This window comes from Rhinolophus hipposideros, assembly GCF_964194185.1.
Source record: "Rhinolophus hipposideros genome assembly, chromosome: 1".
Taxonomy (NCBI): domain Eukaryota; kingdom Metazoa; phylum Chordata; class Mammalia; order Chiroptera; family Rhinolophidae; genus Rhinolophus; species Rhinolophus hipposideros.
The window spans coordinates 9,915,690-9,939,924 of NC_138047.1; the positions used below are offsets into that span (position 1 = coordinate 9,915,690).

The 24,235-nt window shown below is 40.3% G+C and overlaps 1 protein-coding gene and 1 pseudogene across 3 annotated transcripts in view; both read left to right on the forward strand.

Moving 5' to 3' along the window:
* Positions 1 to 13,194: 13,194 nt before the first annotated feature.
* The window catches only part of IL15RA (interleukin 15 receptor subunit alpha), a 39,838-nt gene continuing 28,797 nt past the window's right edge, over positions 13,195 to 24,235 (forward strand). The window contains exon 1 of one of the 2 annotated variants that reach the window (XM_081048096.1): positions 13,195 to 13,370. In XM_081048096.1, the coding sequence (XP_080904222.1) occupies positions 13,283 to 13,370 (88 nt within the window). In that variant the 5' untranslated portion in view covers positions 13,195 to 13,282. The remainder of the gene's footprint in view (positions 13,371 to 24,235) is intronic. The other variant, XM_081048095.1, reaches the window with a different exon arrangement.
* LOC308495794 (large ribosomal subunit protein uL6-like) lies at positions 21,827 to 22,368 on the forward strand (annotated as a pseudogene). Its single transcript has one exon. The product of its transcript is annotated as a large ribosomal subunit protein uL6-like (transcript).

Consider the following 24,235-nt stretch of genomic DNA (forward strand, 5'->3'; position numbering starts at 1 on the left):
GTTCTGATCAATGAGCATGAACAGAAATAAAGTGCATAATTTTAAGGATATGTCTTTGAAGAGAATGGATGTGTCCTTCCTCTTCATTTCTTCTACTGGCTGGTAGGTGGTCTTGGTTGTGGGAATTAGAACTACCAGTGGAATAGAAACTATATATCATGTTTGATGGGAAACAAAACGAAAGGATCCTGGATGTCTGACACCGTGGAGATACGACTTGGTACTGCTTACACCTGGACTGTACATGAGATATAAATACCCTCCCACTTAGGCTACTGTGGTTTTTGCCCTTGTTAGAGCTTATATAACAATCATCTACCCCTATTGATATCTGACATATACATGGCCCTCCCCCAAATTTGGCTTATACAGTCATATTAGCATCAAAATATTTTCCATAGAAAATGGGACAAGCTTTCAACATTTAAGCAGATTATCAAGTAAACACATGTTTTTTGATCCATAAATATATCTAAAATTTTTTCCCTCCAGGAGGTAACTAAGTGTATCAGAGAAAATGGTGTCAATTCTTTGTACTAATTTGACTATTCCCTTACTCATCTTTGGAGAATGACTGCAGTTAATTTATGATGTCCTGGAGGCTTTCTAAAAATGTTGGCTCACATAAGTTGTTTCCATCTGATGGGGCTTTCTGGCTAAGTCAGGAATCAGAAGGAGAGAGCTACTGAGATTTTCAAAGCCAATCCCTGTTACTTCCATGCCTCCTTTGAAGGTAAGGAAACCCGTGTCCTCTTTTTTTACCTTTGGAGTTATAATACTGATATAGGGGTAGGGACAAGAAGAAATCTGTGGTCACAAGATAAGAATTATCAAGCACAGTATTAGGATATATAGTCACTTAACATTCTAAGTAGCAAATAATAAAAAATCCAAACCAACTTTTCACCAAATTGCATACTTCTCACTGGTGGTTTCTTTCATAGCTCAATAACCTTACCAAGAACCTAGGTTTTGGTTTTTTTCTTCTCTCTTCTTTATTTCCTGTGATGTCAGCTTTATCCAAGAACCACCCTAACTTTATGGTGGTAAATAGGCTGTAAATATTCCAGAACTTTTATCAGATCACCAACCAAGTCTTGTTGGCTCAAATTAGGCCTGCGCTATGGCCAGAGGATATAAGATGACACTCACTTCCTTAGGCCTGACACACATCTCATCCTTAAAACTAAGAGTGCAATCAGCCTCCCTAATTGGCTCCTTGGAATGAGGAGAATGGTGAAACCCAAATGAAAAGTAGGTTGTTACCAAGAGAAAGGAGACTGCATGTAGGGAGAAGCAAACATACTTCTCTTTATGGCTATAATAACACTTTTAAGAAAGTGTTATTCTATTTAAATATACTAAATTTTCACATCAATCATACTATTATAAAGTTTAGAAAGGGCTAGGTCAAAGCTCAGTCATGGGAATAGGAAAGAAAATGTAGACAAAAGATTTGTTAGGGCTGGTATATGGGGTGGGGATGTTTAAGGGTGTAGAAAGACGTCTTTGATGTTCTTCCATGGACAGTGTGCTGGACTGTCCAAGGAACACTGGGACTCAGTATCTGAGATGCAGTATTAAGTACTGGAATGGAATTTGGGTGGGAGTGTTGAGTTGGGTGGAAGAGGAGAGGGGACTCAGAACCACTTGGGTCTTGATATTAAAAAGCAGGCACGAGCAGACTATAGTGATTGGAGATGGGGATGGAGGAGGGAAAAGGATTGAAATGGGCTAAAAAAATCGTCTCCGTTTATTACAGCTGAGTGTGCATGGTCTGGGATACAGCTCTGTGCCCATCAGAGAGCACTGTGACAGAATCTATGATGAAAGAGTAGATGTATGCCCAAATCTATTTATGCTCTATGATTCTACATCGGTGATTCTTTCCTCTCCTCCACGAATCTCTTGCTCAAAATGTTCAAAGACCCCGCCAGCTACAAGACAAAGTACATAATCTTCAGTCTGCCATTTAAACAGTTCCATGAGATGCACCCAACCTACCTCTGCAGCCATGTCTTGTCTACTCACACCCTCCCCTCTGACCAAACTGGTGTATTACGTATAGTCCTCTAAACACCAGTGGCATTGATTGTTAGTGCTCTTCCCCTTATTTCACTTCTGTCTATCCCTCCAGAGTCATTAGTAAAAGGCTGTGGACACAGAGCCCCAGAGAGCAGTTTCTAGGCTCTCGGCCTCATGTGGAGGGGTGCTGGCTGGGTGATGAACAGCCATCAACTGTGACTGGATGGCCATCAGCTGTGGCTAGTTGGCCATCAGCTGGAACTAGTCAGCCATTGGCCACTAATATAACTGCTGTGGCTACACTAGCAGAAAATTAGAGCTAGCAAGAAGATGGTGGCTGGCAAGCATGTAGTGTGGCGGAGTGTGGATTGCGGATCATATGGCTCCTGCCTTCTGTGTCTCCAAACCAGCCGCCAGCAAGACTATAGTGGTGTTACTCCCCTACCTATGGCTCCGTGGGTGTTTCTTTTTGGCCTAGCCACATCCTGCGATCTTATGTGGGGAGCGGGACCAGAGACCCCGCAGGCCTCCCCACACGACAAAGGCCATTTCAAGTCCCATTGCCTGAGCACTCAGCGATGTGCCAATCACAGCCTCGTCCTACTCTCAACTCAGATAGCGTTAGCTTTCACTTATTTAACTTAGGCTATTGTCAGTTACCGTGTTTTGCCATGTATAATGCGCACTTTTTTGCCAAAATTTGTGAGGGAAAAATAAGGATTGGCATTATAAATGGGTAACACTAATTCCGTATCTATATAAATGTTTTCAATTCTTTTATTTATGCTTTTGAGTTAAAAGTGTAACCGTAGAAATCAATAACGATATCTGTATGCAAAATTATATCCTGGAATAGGATCATCGGTTTTGTTGAACTTACAACGAACTTGCAACCACAAAGAGTTCTTGGCCTTCTATGATGAGCAAATATTGTAAATTTGTTACCAGTACATAAAATTTCTTGTAAAACACAATAAAATTTCTTGTTCTTGTGTTTTGTAATTATTTGTTACATAAAATTTCTTGTACCATAAAATGTTTTAAAAAAATAAATGCTAAAATTCCTTTATAATACAAAAAACAAGTACCTAAATGTAAACAAATAAAAATTTGAATTAAAAAATTAAAATGAAAGATATTTTCCCCCTGAAAGTTTGGACCAAAAACGTGGGTGCACATTATACATGGCAAAATACAGTACTTAGCATATTAATATAGCTCCAATTTTCTTTTGATTAGTGTTAGCGTGATGTAGCTTTTTCCATTGTTGAAACCTATTTGAGTCTTTATATTTAAACTAGGTTTCGTATAGTGATAATATAGTTGGGTTTTGTTTTTTAAATCCAAACAATCTGACAATCTCTATAATTTATTGGACTGCTTAAACCATTCAGATTTAATTGTTGATATGGTTGAATATAAATGTATCATTTTGCTATGTATTAATATTTTCTATTTGTCTGATCTGTTCCTTGTTACTTTTTCTCATTTCTTGCTTTAAAAATTTTTTTTTATGATTCCATTTTTATCTCTACTATCAGTCTATTAGTTCCACCTTTTTTAGTGGTTGCTTGTGAAAAATATAAATTTTTTTACCTTCACAGTCTACCTTGAAATGATATAGTAGCACTTTATCTTAAGTACAATAAATTTACACCAGTATATTTCCATGTCCTCTCTCACATCCTTCGTGCTATTGGTGAAATGCATTTTACTTCCACATATTACAATTCCCATAATACATTGTTACTATTTTTGCTTTAGTCAGTTCATTATCCTTTAAAGAGATTAAAATTTTTTAAAAAAACCTATTCTTCATATTTGCCCACATTTTTACCATTTCCATCACTCTTTATTCCTTTATGTAAATCCAAATTTCTTTCTTGTCTCATATTCCTTCTGTCTGAACAATTTACTTGAATATTTCCTGTAGTGCATACAACAGGTGGTAAATTCATGTCACCTCTATTTGCCTCAAACAATACATATATTTATTTTTCTTTCATTTGTGAGAGACATTTTTTCTGAATATAGAATTCTAGGTTAACTATTTTATTTCAGTATAGATGTTCCTCAACTTACGCTGGGGTTACATCCCAATAAACCTATTGTATGTTGAAAATATCTTAAGTTGAAAATGCATTTAATACACCGAAAATACCGAACAGCATAGCTTAGCCTAGCCTACCCTAAATGTGCTTACATTAGTCTACAATTGGGCAAAATCATCTAACACAAAGCCAAGTTTATAATAAAGTGTTGTCTATCTCATGTAATTTATTATGTATATTGCTTTCATACCATTGTAAAGCTGAAAAATCATAAGTCAAACCCTCATAAGTTGTGACCATGTGTTTTAAAGATGTCACTCCATCATTTTCTGGCTTGCACAGTTCCTGATGTGAAGTCTGCTGAATATAATGTCTTCCTGATGGACTATTTTATTATTCTCTTGCTGTGTTCAAGATTTTCACTTATCACTGATTTTCAGCAGTTTGACTATGATGTGGTAGTTGTGTTTTTATTTTTATTTATCTGCTTGAGGTTCTCTCGGCTTTCTGGAACTGGAGTTTGTTGTTTTTCATTCATTTTGGGAAAATCTCAGCTATTATCTTTTCTTCTGTCTTCATCTCTTTCTTACCCTTGGAGGACTGAATTACATGTGTATTTGGACCATTTGTTATTATCCCACCGCTTTGGGGTGCTTTTATTTATGTTTTGGCCCCCCCTTTTTATGCCTTATGTTTCAGTGTGGATAATTTCTATGAAGTTCACTGATTCTCTTCTTTGCTATGTCCATTGTGCTAATACATCTGTTGAAGGAATTCTTCCTACTTATATCATGGTTGTATTAGTCTACAAAGGCAAGCCCTATCCCCAAATACAGTCGAATTTTGGGTTAGGGCTTCAACATTTAAATTTTTGGGGGGGAAATGGAGGTGATGTTTAGTCCATAAAAATGGTGTTTATTTCTAGTGCTGTCACTTGACTTTTTCTTTTTTAGAGTTTCCATCTATCTGACCAAATTCCCCAGCATTCATGTTGTCCACATTTTCCACTAGATTCTTTGAACACATTAATTATAGTTATTTTAAAGTCCCTGGTAGTTCCAACATCTGCACCATCTTTGTGTCTGGCTCTGTTGACTGCTTTATCTAATTTTATCTTGCTTTTTGGAATCTCTTTTAATTTGGATTGAGTGTTGGATTTAGTGTGTATAAGAATAGTAGAGGGCAGCTGGATGGCTCAGTTGGTTAGAGAGCGAGCTCTCAACAACAAGGTTGCTGGTTCGATTCCCACATGGGCCGGTGAGCTGTGCCCTCCACAACTAGATTAAAGGACAATGACTTGGAGCTGATGGGCCCTGGTTAAACACACTATTCCCCAATATTCCCCAATTAAAAAAAGAAAAAAGAAAAGTAGAGACTGAGGTAAATATTTATACCCTGAAAGGGACATGAGTATTCTTCTGTCAGGTAATTAGTGTGTAGATTGAGTCAAATAACACTCTACTCAGGGCCAGCTTCATGGCCCTCATTGCTTAGAAGCACCCTGCAGTTGGTTTAATGCTTTGCTGTTACCATCTTGAAATTCTTAAAAATTTTAAACAAGAGGCATCACATTCACATTCTGCACTGGGCATTGCAAATAATGTTGCTGGTTGTTGGTCATTAGTATGAGTCTGTGCCTGCTTCAGAGAATCCAGAAATAAGGAGAGCGCTTCAGGAATGATGGGGATTTCAGAAAGACTTTACATATGAATATATCTGAGTTATGGACTACAAACAACTGACTAGCAAATATATCCAGCCAACAAGATAGTAATCTTCAAAAGCCACTAAGACCTGATCTAGAAATGGAATGTTATAGGCCTAACAATATCCTATATATTTTTCTTTCCATCAGGGAAATAAAAATACCATGGCTAATAAAAAGAAAATCTATAAGGGAAAAAATCCAAGTGTATCTGAAATTTCGTTTCTCGTTTAAGGTGTGTTGTTAGGATAAAGTTTAGCTTTTTAGTAAGATAAAAACCAAAATTAACAAACAAGATAGATGTTTATCTCTCTTTCAAGGTCAAGAAATTCAAAGGGAGATAGTTCCAACTGATTTGGTCCTTCTGGTGTCAGGAACCCAGGCTCTTTCCGTCTTGTTTCTACTCTATGAGTGGCTCGTGGTTTCCATTTTCAAGAGTCCTGTGGTCTCATACAACTGCTGGAGCTCCAGTCGTTACATCTGGATTTCAGCCAGCAAGAAGGAGGAAGGAGGAAGAATGGCATATCCTCTCCTGTTAACACCATTTAAATTGAATGACAAGATATAAAGCACATCTTTGTGGTTTTAAATTTATTTTGTACCTACATCAACAAACAAAAATTATCTATTGGCATTGGAAGAGTGTGTAAAGAAAATATCTAGAATATATGAACTCTATTTTAGGTATGCAAGAATCTTGCCTAAGTCTCTCCAGTCTACCAGAATGCCAGATTTTAAATTTCTTGTTGGCCAATTATTTTGGAAACATTTTAATTTTAGAAGCTATTTACTTTAGGTTATCTTACTGATTAAAAACAGCTACTTTATACTAGGAGTATCCTTACTAAAATGGCCAAGGGAAACTTTCACTGGAAGTGTATCTGCAAAACAGTATCACAGCTGTTAGTGTGCCCTGTTTCAATCAAAACAACAATTACCGGTGAAGCAAAAATTCCATTTTAAAAACAAGATTTTTACTGTCTTCATGAGAATTTTTAAATTTAATTTTTAGAATAGATAATACAATATGTTTCAAAATGAGAAAAAAGATAAAAATAAAGTTATACATTGAAGCATCTCCCATCAATTCAGTAACCACCTCCATAAGGAAGGGCATTTATTGTTTTCTTGTGTGCTTTTTCAGTGTTACTGAATTTGTGTGCAAACACAAGTAAATATATTCTTGTTTACTCCTTTCTAACGTAAGAGGCAGCCTTCTACCCACAGTTTTGCATGTTGTTTGTTTGTTTGTTTTGATAACAATATGTCTTGGAGATCTTTCCACATTAGTAAAAAAGATAATTTTTTAATAAGTGCATTGTATTCTCTTGTATGCACATTAAGTAATTTATCCAACCATTTCCCTATTGATGAACATTTGGGTTATTTCCAATATTCACAATTATTAAGATGCTTTTGCAATGCATTGTTTATGACATAGCTGGAGAAGTCATTCTGGGGGGAAAAAGAGAGCAAAATGACTCTACCCACAGCTTTAACCAGAGAAATAAATAAAATACTTTTAAGTTCATAAATAGTTTAAGTTTCAACTCAGAATCTGTAAGTTCTTACATTTAAAAATTTACAATGTCTGTAAAATATTACACCTTCCAGACATTTTATTCTTAACATTTTAGGTCAAGAACCCTTTTGAAAAAAGTTGATGAAAGACATGGATCCTTTCTGCAGAAAAGTACGCATTCCAACAACATTTTTGCAAAATGTTCCAAGAGGTAACAAGCCATCTATTGTGACTGGTCATAGATCTAAGATTTTAAAATTCACGAACCAAACTCATTTCAGTAAGTTAATATTTCTAATTTCTTGCATGGTGGAGGGATAAAAACACTTTTTTCTTTTTTCTTTTTTTTTTTAAGATTGTATTGCGGAAGGGGAATAGGACTTTTATTGGGAAACTGTGTGTACTTCCGGGACTTTTCCAAGTCAAGTTGTTGTCCTTTCAGTCTCAGTTGTGGAGGGCGCAGCTCAGCTCCAGGTCCAGTTGCCAATGTTAGTTGCAGGGGGCACAACCCACCATCCCTTGCGATAGTCGAACCAGCAACTTTGTGGTTGAAAGTCCGCGCTCCAACCAACTGAGCCATCTGGCACTGACCCATGTGGGAATCGAACCGGCAGCCTTCGGTGTTAGGAGCACGGAGCTCCAACCACCTGAGCCACTGGGCCGGCCTGAAACACTTTTAATAGTTAGTTGTCTGAATAAAAAGAAGATTATTGCATATTAGATGGTGCAAAGCCTATGGATGGGCTTTGTCTGGCTTTCATGGTGTTTTGATTTTTTTTTCTAAAACAATAATCTCTATTTGTAACCTGGGAGACTTCAGTTTCTTTAAAAATTAAAAATCTAGTGTCAGTGGACATACATGCTCTCTGAAAGTGTGCAAGTGTGCAAGAACTTTCAGCCTACTTCCTCTTGTCTTCTGCCCAGCAACCCTGCTGTCTGGCCTTTATAGGCATTTGGATTTGAAATTCCCTGATAAATCTTGGGTGTACATTTTGGAAACCCTAAACTTCTATCATTTTCTTTCTTGGTTTTATCCTGAGTTATTTAGGGATGACCTGAAAAACAAAGGTGAAAGCACAAGGTTCTTGAAAGTTTTCCCTGTCTCTCAAGTTCTCCTCACTAGGAGATGAGATAAGGAAGGTGGAGAAGAGGGTGGAGGCAGAAGAGAAAGGGCTGACATACTTTGTGAACATGAAGAAAGAGTGCCGAGGGTGACGGGCCAAGTTGGGTTCTTACTTACGTAGATGAAGGACACCAGGGGAAGCTCATGATGTAATTGGGAGTGGAACATGAAGCCGTTTCATCTTGGGGAAGTTGACTTTACCGAGTTTATCATCTTAGTTGGGCGTGGTCTTGCTTCAGGAAGTGACAGCAGGAGTAGGAACATGAGTGCCAGCTGTTGGAAGTTCCACCCAGGGTGGAGTTTCTATCCTCGCCATCTGTTCATGGGGCCTTCCCATCCATCTCCTTGGTGCTCTGGCATCCTGCCTTGACAGATGGCTTGGCTCAGTATCTTAGAAAATATTTCTCTGAACATTTTTTCAATGCCTAACTTGTACTTCACATTTTTAGCTGGCAACTTTCTCTATAATCATGTTAGATAGCTTACAAACAGAACATACTAAATGTATGTTGTGTATCATTTATCTATCACTTACTAAGCATTTATTATATGTCAGGCACTGTTCTAAATGCTTTTATTATCTCATTTAATCCTCACAACCACCCTCTGGAATAGGTCCTAATACCCCATATGCAGAACTGGAGAGAATACAGTTTCAAAGTCAATTAAAGGATAAAATTCCAAAACAAATTTGAATAAAAACATCATGAAACTTTAAAAAGTATTAAACTCACTTTACACTGATATATTTAAATATTTAAAATTCAAAATTCATCTCATAGTTTAATTTTTCAAACACAAAGGTGATTAAATTATGGTTATGAGGCGCCAAACTCACGTAACTGAGTTACCAAGAAATGGATTGGTCTCTTGGGAAGAAAGTACAGGGTGATTTTCCTCAGGAACAGGCAAGCTTTTCTGTTCTAGAATTTGGAGCTCTCCCATCCCAGGGATGCAGTTTACAGAATGTTTGTTAGGTGTTTATTTCCTTATTTGATTGCAGGATACCAAAGAGGCTGACCCAAATAGGCCTTTTCTAGAGGCGGTCCTAGGCTAACTGAGATAAACTGCCTAGATTGTGAGGATAACTGTATGTGCAAAAAGTATTTTGAAGGGAATAAGGATGGACTAGAAGGGAGTCAGGTGCATTAGTGGAGACCAGAACCTGGAGGGTAGGTCTAGAATGACCATTTGGAGGTAACCAAGAAGACACAGGTTGCAGGCCTCTGCCTATTTCTCCTAGGTCCTGGTAAACCCAAGGGAAGGGAAGAGAACCTTTTTGCCACCGGGGGTTGAGGGGAGAATAATGTCAGATTTTTGTTGACCTTGGCAAGTGGAAGCTTGCAGCCAGATATGACATGATTTACAAAACTGAGGAAATGTGGTACTTTTTATACTCTGAGAAGCAATTCCTTCTTCGTGTGTGTGCGTGTGTGTGTGTGTGTGTGTGTGTGTGTGTGTATGTCCAATGTTCGTTTTTCTGTTATTAAGGAACACTCCTGTGCACGGACTAGTTTTCTTTCATTCCTTCCACTTCATATTCACTGCCTTGGTCTCCCCAGGTTCATGGCAGCAGCCAGACACCCTTCTGCTGATTCCTACAGACTGATGTTGCCTGAGTCCCTAAGTCACCACCCCCAAAGCCAAGGACGTTCTCATTTGGTGAGCATTAAGAATGCATCACCCCCACATGCTCCCAGCCTGAAAACCAGTTGTGTCTGCTTCCTAAATCGCTCCTGAGTCTTCTTGCTGGCTTTCAGGAATCTTAGAATTACCATAAGACCCAACAATTCCACTCCTATATAACGAACTATATAGTGAAATATACTGAAAACAGGTTCACAAAAAGCTTGTACGTGAATGTGCACAGCAGCATTATTTGTAACAGTCAAAAAGTGGAGACAATTCAAATAGTCGTGAACTGGTGACTGAATAAATAGAACGTGGAATATCTATGTTATGGAATACTATAAGTAGTAAAAAAGGAGTACTGATACAGGCTGCAACATTGATGAACCTTGAAAAAAAATATGCTTAGTGAAAGAAAACAGACACAAAAAGTATAGTGTACGAGGACTGGCTGAATAACCTTGGGCAAGTTGCTTACCTCGTCTCTGCCTCAGTTTTCTCTTCTAAAAGTCCAAGTCCTTATAATGACCTACAAGGCCCTACAGGATCTGTTGCCTTACTATCTCTCTGACTCCATTTCCACCACTCCCTCTCTCTTTCTGCAGCCAGGCACAACTCCTTGTTAGTCTTCAAACGAGCCAGATAGATCTCTACCAGGGCCTCTGCACTGCTCTTTTTCTTTCCTAGTAGATGTTACCTAGAACAATCTCTGATATAATAAGTAAACATTCAATAAATATGCATGGAATGAATGACCATAAAAATGAGGCTATTTATAATATCATAGGGCTGTTGTGTGGAGTATGAAAATATATGTAAAGTGCTTAGAATAAACAGTGTTGGGCATAATAAGTGTTTTCCACTATGAGGTCTGACAATTAAGTTCACAAACTCACCCTAGAAAAAGTGCTACATACCTCATTGCTGAGTATCACTACGGTTACTTTTGAAGTACTCCCCTTGGGAAGCTATGCACCGATGCCAGTGCCTAGTCCACCCTTCAAAGCAGTTTTGGAAGTCTTTCTCTGGAATGGCCATCAGAGCTGTCGTCATGTTACCCTTGATGTCCTGAATGTCATCAAAATGTGTTCCTTTCAATATTTCCTTTATCTTTGGGTAAAGAAAGGAGTCATTGGGGTCAGATCAGGTGAGTAAGGAAGGTGTTCCAATACAGTTATTTGTTTATTGGCTAAAACCTCCCTCACAGACAGTGCTGTGTGAGCTGGTGCATTGTCGTGATGCAAGAGCCATGAATTGTGGGCGAAAAGTTGAAGTCTTCTAACTTTATCACGCAGCCTTTTCAGCACTTCCAAATAGTAAACTTGGTTAACTGTTTGTCCAGACGGTACAAATTCATAATGAATAATCCCTCTGATAGCAAAAAAGATTAGAACCATCGTTGCAACAAGTTCACGAACCTTATTGTCAGACCCCGAATGCTGGGGAGCAAGACCACAAATGCTCCCCAATTCCTATTGTTTTAAGCCACCTACTTTTGGTACTTTGCTATGGCAGTCCTAGGAAACTAGTTCACATATAAAAGCAGCAGGTTGTTTCCCTGTGGATGACAGAGACTCAAACATTAAAAAAAAAAGCAACCATTGATATTCCTCATAAAAAGGAACAGACTATTGATACATACAGCAACTTGAATGGATCTCAAGGGAATTGTACTGAGTGAAAAAAGCTGACCTCTAAAGGCTGTAAGCTGTATGATGACACTTACATAACATTCTTCAAATGACAAAATTATACAGATGGAGAAAAAGATCAGTAGTTGCTAGGGATTGGGGACGGGGGAGAGAGGAAGGTGGCTGTGACTATAAAAGAGTAGCAGGAGCCATCCTGCAACGGGAACTGTTACTCCTCTCGGCAGTGGTGGTCACAGACATCTATCTGTATATGTGACAAAAGTGCATAGAACTAGGGGTGGCCAGATGGCTCAGTTGGTTAGAGCTTGAGCTCTTAACAGGGTTGCTGGTTCGATTCCCACATGGGCCAGTGAGCTGCGCCCTCCACAACTAGATTGAAGGACAACAACTTGGAGCTGATGGGCCCTGGAGAAACACACTGTTCCCAAATATTCCCCAGTAAAAATTTAAAACAAAAAGTGCACAGAACTAAATGCACACAAATGAATGCATAGAAAACTGACAGAATTTGAATATGGTCTACGAAAATTTCCTGCTTGTGATATCCCACTGCTACAGTTATGCAAAATGTTACCACTGGGGGAACAGATGTCTGGTATTGCCTAATTTCATTCCTAGAACTGGGAATTTGTTTGTGAAATCCAGACCTTTCTCACGGCACAAGTTCTCAATAATGTCAGGCTTAACTTGAGATCCAAAGAAAACCAAAACCCCACCTGCTAAATTAGGATGGTGAACTAGGAGAATGCGTCTAAATGAGTAAGCCAGGTCCTCCCTCCTCTTTTCCATGCCCTCCTCAAATACTTGAAGTGTCCCTGCGGAATAAAGATGCAGCTGGAACAAGACACGGTGGCGGCACAGAGAGCAGGGGCAGGCGTCCGCAAGCAGGTGGCCTGGAATGCGCTTCCCGGGCAGGTGACCCGGCGGACGCGCCGCTGGGACACTTCCGCTGTCACCCACCGGCCGGTCGGGTCCTCACGGCGGTCGGACGGTGGACGCAGGACAACTCTCCCGCCGGTCTGTGGTCCAGGAATGCAGGGACACTTGGGCAGGTGAAGTCGGCGCGACAGGCGGAGACAAGCAAAGGGAGGTGACAAGTGGAGAGGTCAGGTGTCAGCACCCACCGGCCGTGTTTACTTGCTTCCCGATGGCTTTGCCCACTCCCTCTGCGTGGGGACACGAGACCGAATGGACTGTTGGGGTCACGAGAGGCGACGGGAGAGGAGGGGGAGGGACCCACTCCTCCAGGTGACAGTCCGGTGTCCGCGCTGCGCGGCCGGCGGCTCGGCGGGGCCCGGGGCGGCGGCGCGGGGGTCGCGTGGCCGCCGGGGCTTTTCCCAGAGGAGGGGGTGGGAATGCTGAGTCACGGAGCTGTCACCGCTCCTCACCTCTCCCCAGCCCTCCGGGGGCTAAAGCAAAAGCGAAAGCGAATGCGCCTCGCGGGACGGCCCGTCCCGGGCGCTGCGCCCTCCACCTCCTCCGGGGCCGCCCGGCGTCCGCACTCGCAGGCAGCGGGGCGCGCGGCCCGTGGGAGCCCGCGGGGGAGCCGGCGAGGGCGCGGCGCGGGGAGAGGCCATGGCCCGCCTGCGGCCCCGGGGCCGCGGGACCAGCGCCTTCTCGGTGCTGCTCGTGCTGCTGCTGCTCTGGCCGCCGGTGACGCCAGGTAGGGGTCGCGTGCGCCCTGGGGCGCGGGAGGGGGCCCGGGAGGAAAGGGCTGCGCGCCCGCCGGGTGCGGGGAGCTGGGCGGGCACGCACGGGACACGTGGGGGGCAGAGCGCCGGTCCCTGCGTCCCCACCCACTGCGGCTTACCTGGTCACCCAAGGGAGGGAGCTGAGTGGCCAGGTGTCTAATACACTGTCTTCCGATTTCCGAGGCAAAGGGAAAAGCCCGAGGGTTGTAAGGGGGGATCCGACTTGGAGTTGTACAGCAATTTCGAGACTTGTGTGAACGCGGTTCCCCGAGCCCCACGAGGAAAGCTGCGTGGATGGTGCACAGCGTGCAGTCCCCGCCGAGGACCCAGGGAAACGACCCTGTCAGTACCCTCCGACGAAAGCAAATCCCACGGGTGGGTAGTGGTAGGACGGGGGAGGGACCGCGTCCCCGGGGAGAGCAAACGTGGCGGGCAGGTTGCGCCCCTGGGGGACTGGAAACAACTCCCGATTCTTAAGCAGCAGGAAAGCGTGAGAGGGCGCGGGTGGTGCTGCAGCCTGGGGTAGCTCCTGGGCAACGGGGAGGAAATGACATTGGTGATGTCTTGGTGCAGGTCTCAGAGATGTTATCTCCGAGGGAAGAATGGACTGAGTGACTGGTAGGAGAAAGGATACACGGGTCTGGCTTTATCCCTGTCGGCGGCGCTTCTTACTCTTTGTAGTCTGGGAGCTCTTTGAGGGTCTGATGAAACCTACAAACCCTCTCCCCAGAAAAATGCACTTAAAAAACTTGTATATAATTTTGGGGTCAGGGACCCACTGAACGCCACCCATGGACTCCCCCAGGAGAGTTAGTGAACCCAAGATATTTCTCCCTCCGATCCGCCCTGCCCCCTCCCTCCCTCCCGAGTGCGTGCGTGCGTGTGTGTGTGTGTGTGCGTGTGTGTGTGTGTGTGTGTGTTTAAGACAAGACTCCCAATCATTGACATCTAGTCAGTCGGACCAGTCTGCCCAGTTGACTAACCCGTGTCCTGTGTGACCCCTGAGATGTGGGAAATAGCCAGCAGACTGGGGCAACTCAATTGCACAATGTGAAAGTGAAACGCAGTCAGAACCCAGCCAAGATGAGCAGCCAGAGTGCGGAGAGAACACTGCCCCATGTCTCTGAAGCCCCTTGACCTCACAAAGTTATCACTGCCATCCGGGAACTCCTGAAGTTTTTTAGTTTTTCCTTAACAGCTTTACTGAGGGATAACTGACAGATAAACTAGATACATTTAAATTGCACAATTTGATAAGTTTAGAGGTAATGTATACACTCATGACACCATCACCACAATCAAGAGAAAACATAGTCATCACTACCAAAAGTACCTTCATGTCCTACATACTTTTACCTCCCACTTGGCCCTGTCCCCCAGGCACCTACCATCTGCTTTCTGTCACTATTGATTTTTTTGCATTTTCTAGAATTTTATATAAAAGGAATAATATATGTACTCTTTCTTCCGTGTTTCCCCGAAAATAAGACCTGGTCTTAGTTCCTTTCTTTTTATTACTGAGTAGTAGTCCACAGTCCCGATATCACACAGTGTGTTTACCCATTCACTTGTTAATGGACATTTGGGTTGTTTTGGTTTTCAGCCATTGCATATAAAGCTGCTATGAACATTCACATGTAGGTTCTTGTGTGGACATAGGAGTTCATTTCTCTTGGGTAAATGGCTAGGAGTGGCTAGGACTGGATCATATGACACGTTTATGTCTAATTCTTTATGAAACTGCCAAACCGTAATCCAAAGTAATTGTACTATTTTACATTCCCACTAATAGCGTGGGAGAAAGAGTTCCAATTCCTTGTCAGTACTTGGTATGTCCGCTTTTATTGTTTCCAGCTTTATTGAGACACAATTGCCATATGACATTGTAAAGTATAAGGTGTACAACCTGATTTGATAAATGTATATATATTGTGAGATGTTGACACAATGTTAGCTAACACATTCATCACCTCCCAGTTACCAATTTACAGAGAGAGAGAGAGAGAGAGAGAGAGAGAGAGAGAGAGAGAGAGAGAGAGACAGAGAAACAGAGACAGACAGAGAGAGAGAGAATGGTCAGTCCTTTTATTTTATTAATGTTATTGGGGAATGTTGGGGAACAGTGTGTTTCTCCAGGGCCCATCAGCTCCAAGTCATTGTCCTTCAATCTAGTTGTGGAGGGTGCAGCTCAGCTCTAAATCCAGTTGCCATTTCAATCTTTAGTTGCAGTGGGCACAGCCCACCATCCCATGCGGGAATTGAACCGGCAACCTTGTGGTTGCTCTCTAACCAACTGAACTATCCAGCCGCCCCTCTGGAAGCTCAGCGGCAGCTCATTGTCTTCAATCTAGTTGTGGAGGGTGCAGCTCACTGGCCCATCGGGAACCGAACCAGCCACCCTGTTGTTCAGAGTTCATGCTCTAATCAACTGAGCCATCCGGCTGCCCCCCGGTCAGTCTTTTTAATTGTACCCATACTGATAGGCGTATAGTGGCCTCTCATAGTTTTAATTTGCAATTTTCCAGTAACTAATTGTGTTGAGCACATTTTCATGTGCTTATTTGCCATATTTATACCTTCTTTGGTAAAGTGTCAGTTAAATCTTTGATCCTTTTAAAACTGAGTTATCTTGTGGTTTGAGAGTTCGTTATATATTCTGGATACAAGTCCTTTTTCAGATATATGAGTTACAGATATTTTCTCAAAGTCTGTGGCTTGTTCAATCTCTTAACAGTGTCTGATGAAGATCAGAAATTTTTAATTTCGATGAAATTCAACTTATTTTTTCTGTTATGTAATATGTGTTCAATGTTATATCTAAGAAGTCTTTGCCTAACCCAAGGTCGCAAAGGTTTTTTTCTATAATTTTTATAGCTGTAGGTTTTAGATTTATGTCTGTGACTCATTTTGAGTTAATTTTTTTACATAATGTGAAGTATGAATTAAAGGTTTTGTATTGGTTTGGTCTGGAGTTTTTTTGCATACAGATATCCAATTGTTCCAGCACCATTTGTTGGAAAAATTATCTCTGCTGGAGTGCCCTTACACCTGTTTTTTTTAACATCAGTGTCCCTTCATGTGTAGACAAAATATCAATATACAAAAATCAATTATATTTCTATACATTAGCAATGAGCAATTGGAAATGGAAATTTCAAAAAAAAATATCATTTGCTATAGCATCAAAAAGTATGAAATATTAGGGATAAATCTGATAAAAGACTAGAAAAGATAACCCGTACACTGAAAACCACAAACCATTGCTGAGAAACTTGAAGATCTAAACAAATGGAGAGATATACCGTGTTCATGGATTGGAAAAATTGGTATCCATAAGGTGTCAGTTCTCCCAAAATCAAAATTCCAGCAGGCTTTATTGTAGAAATTGACAAACTGATTCCAAAATTCACATGGAAACACAAAAGACCTAGTATACCCAAAACAACTTTGAAAAAGAACTGAATTAGAGGAATAACACTTTTGATTTTGAGGTTTACTATAAAGTTACAGTAATCCAGACAATTGGTATTGGTGTACAGATGGACAAACAGCTAACAGAACAGAGGGCAACTGGTGTTTTTAAGTGAGCTTAGTAGAGAAGTGGATCCAAATTATTAAATTTGCTACTTGGTAGTGTGACCCTGATCCGAAAGTATAGAGAGCAGCCCATTCTTTATCACTAGCTGAGAAAATAATATAGTCTCAGATCTGTCCCTGCTAGTTTACAGTGCTACAAGATATAACAAGTTGTCATCAGTCTATTCTTATTCAAAAGGCCAGATTTGGAGGGATTCCCTACTACTCCATCATCAGGAGTAGTAGGTCATTCACTTCTTAAAGGTGCTTACCTGAAAAGACGATGGTTTGTTTGAAGATGAATATCGCTGTTCCCCAGTTCTGTTTTGGTTGTAGAGTGCTAGTACACTTGGGGTGATTTTACAACTTATGTTTTTAAACCATTTTTTAGAACTCTGGGGTGTTTTGCTCAAACCTTATATTTTTTATTTCAAATCAGTTTTACCTACTTCTTATTGCTCTGTGCTACCAATAATAGGGAGGAAAGTGATAAAAACTTCAATGTACAAAAAATATAGGACTTGTTAAACTCAACCTAAATGTTAAACAGTGGAAGATTGCATAAATAAAATGGAGTTGCTTTCAAATCGTGTACATATGATTCAGTTTTTACTAGAAGGTCCAGAAGTATTTGTCATTGAGCAGAGAGATATTATGGACTGTGTATGTCTGTGTAGTTGTCTGCCTTTTCTTACTTTTCTATCGTATTTTGAATTGTTAGGGTTGGCCAGTTAGCTCAGTTGGTTACAGCATAGTGCTAATATTTTCAATTGCTTTTGTCATAAGAACAACAAAATAAAACTACAAAATAACACAATAAAGATCTAGAATTTTGGAGTTTTTACAATTCATTTTAAATTATAGCTGATCTTCATGAAAACATATAGCATTGTTTTCATGACTTTATAAATTTTGCAAATTGCTCAAAATAAGGTTCTGTAAAGTCACTGCATATAATACTTGTGCATGCTATACAGACATTTTGTAATCACTTACAATTTGTTTAAATAATTCCTTATTTGCTGGAGCTTCAATTACCTCTAAATTATTGGATATTTAGGTTGTTTCAAAATGTTTTATGTTCTAAACAGCACAGAATAGGAATAATTGGATAAAAGCCAGCTGTATAGAACAAGAAAGGCAAAGGAAAACACCTGAAATTCTAAAAAATGGCTGAAATGTTTCTGGGAATATTCTTTTTCAATCAAATCATCACTCCATCTAACTTTGTTTTGGGCTAAATCACTTTTGCAAATTGATTTTACCAAATAGTATATAATGATGTGACTAAATGTATGAAATCCCCAAGTATATGCTCTTGGAATTCTATCAGTGTTACTCATTACACACGGTTGATGTTATCTGAATTTTTTCTGTTTGGAAGGACTTGATTTCTTCTGCACAGTGGGGAGCCATTGAAGGTTTCTGGGCAAAGGGGACATCACTGGAGCTGAATGATGGATAGGTTACTCTTGTAAAGAGTGTGAAGAATAAACCATAGTTAAGAGGGTCTGGAGACAGGAAGCTAAGTTTGGAGCCTTTTGCAATAGTTCCAGTAAATGGTGATGAAATTTTCAAGCAAGGCAGTGTCAATAAGGAAGAAAGGAGGAGGCAGATTTCCTCCTGAGTCCTATGTGTATAAAGCGTATTTCATTCTTTCCTTGTGTTTGCTCTTCAACCTATAGCCCCGTTCAACTCATCCAACCCTTCAAAAATCATTATTTAAGGACTTGAATTGTAATGCATTTGCCTATCATACAGAAGGTGGGTTACAAAGCTCAGTGAATGAGCCGGAGACAGAAAGAACAGAACTGGTGAGGTAAGGGCAATGACCTGAGTATAGTCCGCACTTACAGTGAATACTAGAAGGAAGTGTGCTGGCTTGGCTGGCATTTCAGCTAGAAAAATAACGAAAGAAAATAGATAACTGTGAACATACAGGCTTTTATGCTTTTGCTATGTCAGCTTCACAGTACGCTTTTAGAGAGCCGAAATCATATCATACACTTCTTTGTATCCTACCACAATTAGCATGCTGTAGGCATTTAAATGGTAGAAAAAGAGAAAGAAAATATTGGAATGGGGTCTGACTCTCCTTAAAGTATGAGAATGGTAAAAGTGTGCTTACCTGATAATTTTTGAATTCTGGATAGGACACTAGGCCAGAGCCACTTACTCATACTCGACTATGTAAACCAACTTGATAAAGTCTGATTCACAAGTTCTGGGAAGTAGAAAGAGGTGTGGCCCTATGCACTATTGTAGTGACTTCATTAAAATGATTGTTAGGACTTGTTGTATGTGTTTTTTTGGCTACCTTAAGTTTACTTCTATTTTCATTACTTTGTCAGTCTACTTCATATATTCATAAGCCACTAACTAAGAAAACACCTATCACATGCTAGGCTTAGCATTGTGAGAGTACCAGAGGACTGTGAAATATATTGACCACCTTCAAGGAGCTTACAATGTTGTAAACAAGGAGAGACTTACTTACGCTGAATATCTGGGGAACAATGTGATGAGAGAATTATAATTGAAGTATCAAAAGATGTGATTATGGCCTCTGGAAATTATAGGTTATTGATACGAATCAAATGCATTATTTATAATGTACTTATGAGAGAGTCTAGCTTTGTAAAGTAACTGGCTGATTGGACAGGATGCAGTATATTGATATTCTTGTGCATTCATATATTGAGTATTCATGTATGCATCTTTCTTTGAGGACTGTTCACAATGGAAAGACCTCTAGTTTTTCAGTAAAATGACAGTAGATATTCTCAAAAACCTTACTGCTACAAAACACCCAGGAATGATGAATAAAACAGAGCAAACATCTATTAAAATCCCTAGCCGATAAAATATGTGATTGAGGCCGGCCCAGTGGCTCAGGCGGTTAGAGCTCCATGCTCCTAACTCCGAAGGCTGCCGGTTCGATTCCCACATGGGCCAGTGCGCTCTCAACCACAAGGTTGCCAGTTCAATTCCTCAAGTCCCGCAAGGGATGGTGGGCTGCGCTCCCTGCAACTAGCAACGGCAACTAGACCTAGAGCTGAGCTGCGCCCTCCACAACTAAGATTGAAAGGACAACAACTTGACTTGGAAAAAAAGTCCTAGAAGTACACACTGTTCCCCAATAAAGTCCTGTTCCCCTTCCCCAATAAAAAAAAAAATCTTAAAAAAAATATGTGATTAACTGCTTAAAGCAAAACTAATAACCATGAGTTGTGGGGTTTATAATATATGTAGAAGCAAAATATATGACAACAACAGCACAAAGGCTGGAGGAGAGAAATGGGAGGAGAGAAATGGATGTATATTGTTTACAGTTCTTATACTATCTATGTGAAGTAATACGATGTCTGTTTTGAAGGTAACCTGTACCGAGGTTAAAGATGTATACAATAAATAGCCAGATGGCTCAGTTGGTTAGAGCACGAGCTTTTTTTTTTTTAATTTTACTGAGGCTATGGGGAACAGTGTGTTTCGCCAGGGCCCATCAGCTCCAAGTCGTTGTCCTTCAATCTAGTTTTGGAGGGCGCAGCTCAGCTCCAAGTCCAGTTGCCATTTTCAATCTCAGTTGCTGTGGGCGCAGCCCACCATCCCATATGGGAATCAAACAGGCAACCCTGCTGTTCAGAGCTCGCGCTCTAACCAACTGAGCCGTTCAGCCAACCCTAGAGTGAGAGTTCTTAAAAATAAAGTTGCCGGTTCAATTCCCGCATGGGATGGTGGGCTGAGCCCCTGCAACTAAAGATTGAAAATGGCAACTGGACTTGGAGCTGAGCTGCGCCCTCTACAACTAGACTGAAGGACAACAACTTGGAGCTGATGGGCCCTGGAGAAACACACTGTTCTCCAACATTCCCCAATAAAAAATTTAAAAAATAAAATAAAATTATTTAAAATATAAAACAAAATAAACCCTAAAGCAACCACTGAAATAATACAACAAAGAGTTGTAGTTAGTGAGCCAACAAGGGAGATGCAATGGAATCATGAAATATACTCAAATAATCTATGACATGATCATCTCCATAGAAAATCCTATGGAATCTACCAAATTAGAATAATTGAGTTTCACAAGGTTGCAGAATACACAATTAATTTACAAAAGCACCCTTTCCCCCCCACCAAATTACGTACCTCATAAAAAAATCAATAAAAACATGTTAGTTCCTTATGTAGAAAATGATAAAAGTTTTTGAAAGAAACATAAATAAGAAAAGAGATATACACTGTTTTCAGATAAGAAGACTCAATATCTTAAAGACGTCAATTCTCGCAAATCTATCCTTATGCTGTTAAATATCAGGACTTACTACGTAAATTATGGTGTAGAAATAGAAAAATAAATCAGTGAAATAAAATGGCCTAAAAAGAGATAAAACATGGAAATTCAATTTGTGATAGAGCCGAAAAAGATGGACTATTTATAGTAAATCTTGATAATTGGCTATGCTTGTTTTTAAAAATGAAATTGAATCCTTCCTTCACACCATACACAAAAATCAACTGCAGACTTACATTTGAAAGGCAAAAATATAAAACTCTTAGAAGAAATGTAGAAGAATCTCTTTAGAACCTTAAATTAGGAAGGAGTTCTTCAGTAAGACTCCTAAACTCTAATCTTAAGTGGAAAACACTGATAAATTTCATTACATTGAAATTTAAAACTTCTGTTCATCCAAATGCGCCAAAAAGAAAATAAAGACAAGCCACAACCTGGGACAAGATATTTGTAACTTATCTAAATGAAAGGAATTTGTATCAAGAATATACACACCAAAAAAACATGTAATAATCAAAAAGCAAAGGACAGCTCTCTTTTTGCTGCATTTACGCGAGGATGAAGACCATTCTCAGCAATCAGAGTGCGGACATTCCAGAAAACGTGGACATCACTCTGCAGGAACCACAGTTATTATGAAGGGCCCCAGAGGTACCCTGTGGGGGGACTTCAGTCACATCAGTGCAGAACTCAGTCTCCTTGGAAAGAAAAAGAAGAGGCTCCGGGGTGACAAATGATGGGAGAATAGAAAGGAACTGGCTACTATTTGCACAATCTGTGGTCACGTACAGAACACGATCAAGGGTGTTACCCTGGGCGTCCATTATGAGATTAGGTCTCTGTGTGCTCACTTCCTCTTCAATGTGGTTCTGGAGAATGGTTCTCTTGTTGAAATCCGAAGTTTCTTGGGGGGAAAATACATCCGCAGGGTTCGGATGAGTCAGGTATTGCTTGCTCAGTATCTCAAGCCCAGAAAGATGAGTTAATTCTTGAAGGAAATGATCATTGAACTTGTATCAAATTCAGCTGCTTTGATTCAACAAGCCACAACAGTTAAAAACAAGAACATCAGAAAATTTTTAAATGGTATTTGTTTCTGAAAAAGGAACAGTTCAGCAGGCTGCTAAATAAGATTTAAGTTGTCCAGCTACGGAAACACCAAGATGTCGAGTGAGTCCTCACTTATTTGTGATATTTTAAAGATGCAATAAAAGTCATATTGATTTGGGGTGGGGAAAGCAAAGGACAACCTACTAGTAATACTGACAAAACTCACTAAGTTTTACTAAGAAAAATAAGTGGTTCATAAACACATGAAAATCTGCTTACCCACATTAACAACAGGGAAAGTAAATTAAGTACCAAGAGATACTGTGGGGACAGAGCCAGGAGTGCAGTTTCCGGGCTCTCAGCCTCACATGGAAAGTTGCTGGCTCAGGTAGTAAATGGCCATCAGCTGTGACTGGATGGCCATCAGCTGTGGCTAGTTGGCCGTCAGCTGTAACCAGTGAGCCATTGGCCACTAATATAACTGCCGTGGCTACTCTAGCAGAAGATGAGGGCTAGCAAGAAGATGGTGGCTGAGCTGGCAAGGTGGATTGCAGTTAACACGGCAGATTGCAGCTAGCAAGTGGTCAGTTGGCAGAAAAGCGGACAGCAGGTCGCACGTCTTGTGAATCCAGCCGCCAGCAAGACTATAGTGGTATGACTCCCCTACCTATGGCTCCGTGGGTGCTCCTTTTTGGCTTCACAATGTCCTGCGTTCTTATGTGGGGAGTGGGAACTGAGACCCCACCGGACGCCCTGCGTGACAGATGCCATGTCATATTCACCCGTTTGACAAAAGTTAATCAGACAAGTGTTAGTGAAAGTTTGGAACAAGAACTCACCTACTGCTGGTGGAAGTGTAACTCGGTACAGTCTCTTTGAAAAGCAATTTGTTATTATCTAGTTAAATTGATAATGTGCATGTACTATGTCCCAGCAATGCCACTGATAAGAAAATACCATAAAGAAACTTTCCCATGTACATCAAGAGACATATACAAGAATATTCACTGCATTATTATTTGTAAGAGCAAAAGCACTGGAAATGATCCAAATATCTAACAACAGTAAAATGGATAAATTGTGGCATACCATACACTAGAATAATTTAATAACAAAAGTGGATGAACTACAGCAATATGCATCAACATAAGTGAAAAACATAATTTTGTGTGAGAGAAGCATAGTAAAGAATATGTGCAATATGATTTAACTTACAAAAATTCAAAAACATAAAAACTAGGCAGTACATTTGGGAATACTTATGTTGTAAAGCCATAAATAAAAACAAAGGAATGAGGATGACAAACAGCAGTATGGTGTTTCTCTCTTGGGGAGATAAAGTTGGGAGGTGGAGCTGAGAAGGGCATCCAAGTGGCCTCTAAGTTACTGGTAATATTCTAATTCTTAAGCTGATTGGTACGTACATGAGCCTTCATTTAATGATTAATCCTTAAATTCCACCTAAACATTTTATATACTTTTGTATGAATGATTTTCACAATAAAAATCATTTTAAGAATGTACAGAAGATGAAGAGAGAGGAGGGTACTCTGAGGCAGCTATCCTGATTCAAATATAAATTCTGACTGATTATTGATCAACAATAGATATGCATATAATCAATTGCAAATAAGCAACATTCAAATACGTATTCAAAAATTAATAGAGAAGCTAAACATCCAATTATAGCCAAATAGAGAAATTAGTGAACCAGAAGACAGTTCTGAAGAAATTACCCAGGGTATAGCACAAACAGATAGTGAGCAGATGTCTTTGAAAAATATGAAGGATAGAGCTAAAGACTGAATAGAGCTACATCTTCATGTGATGGTATTTGGAGGTGGGGCCTTTGGGAGGTAATTCAGTTTAGATGAGGTCACCAATCAGGGCTCTGTGCTGTGATCACTGACTGTTACT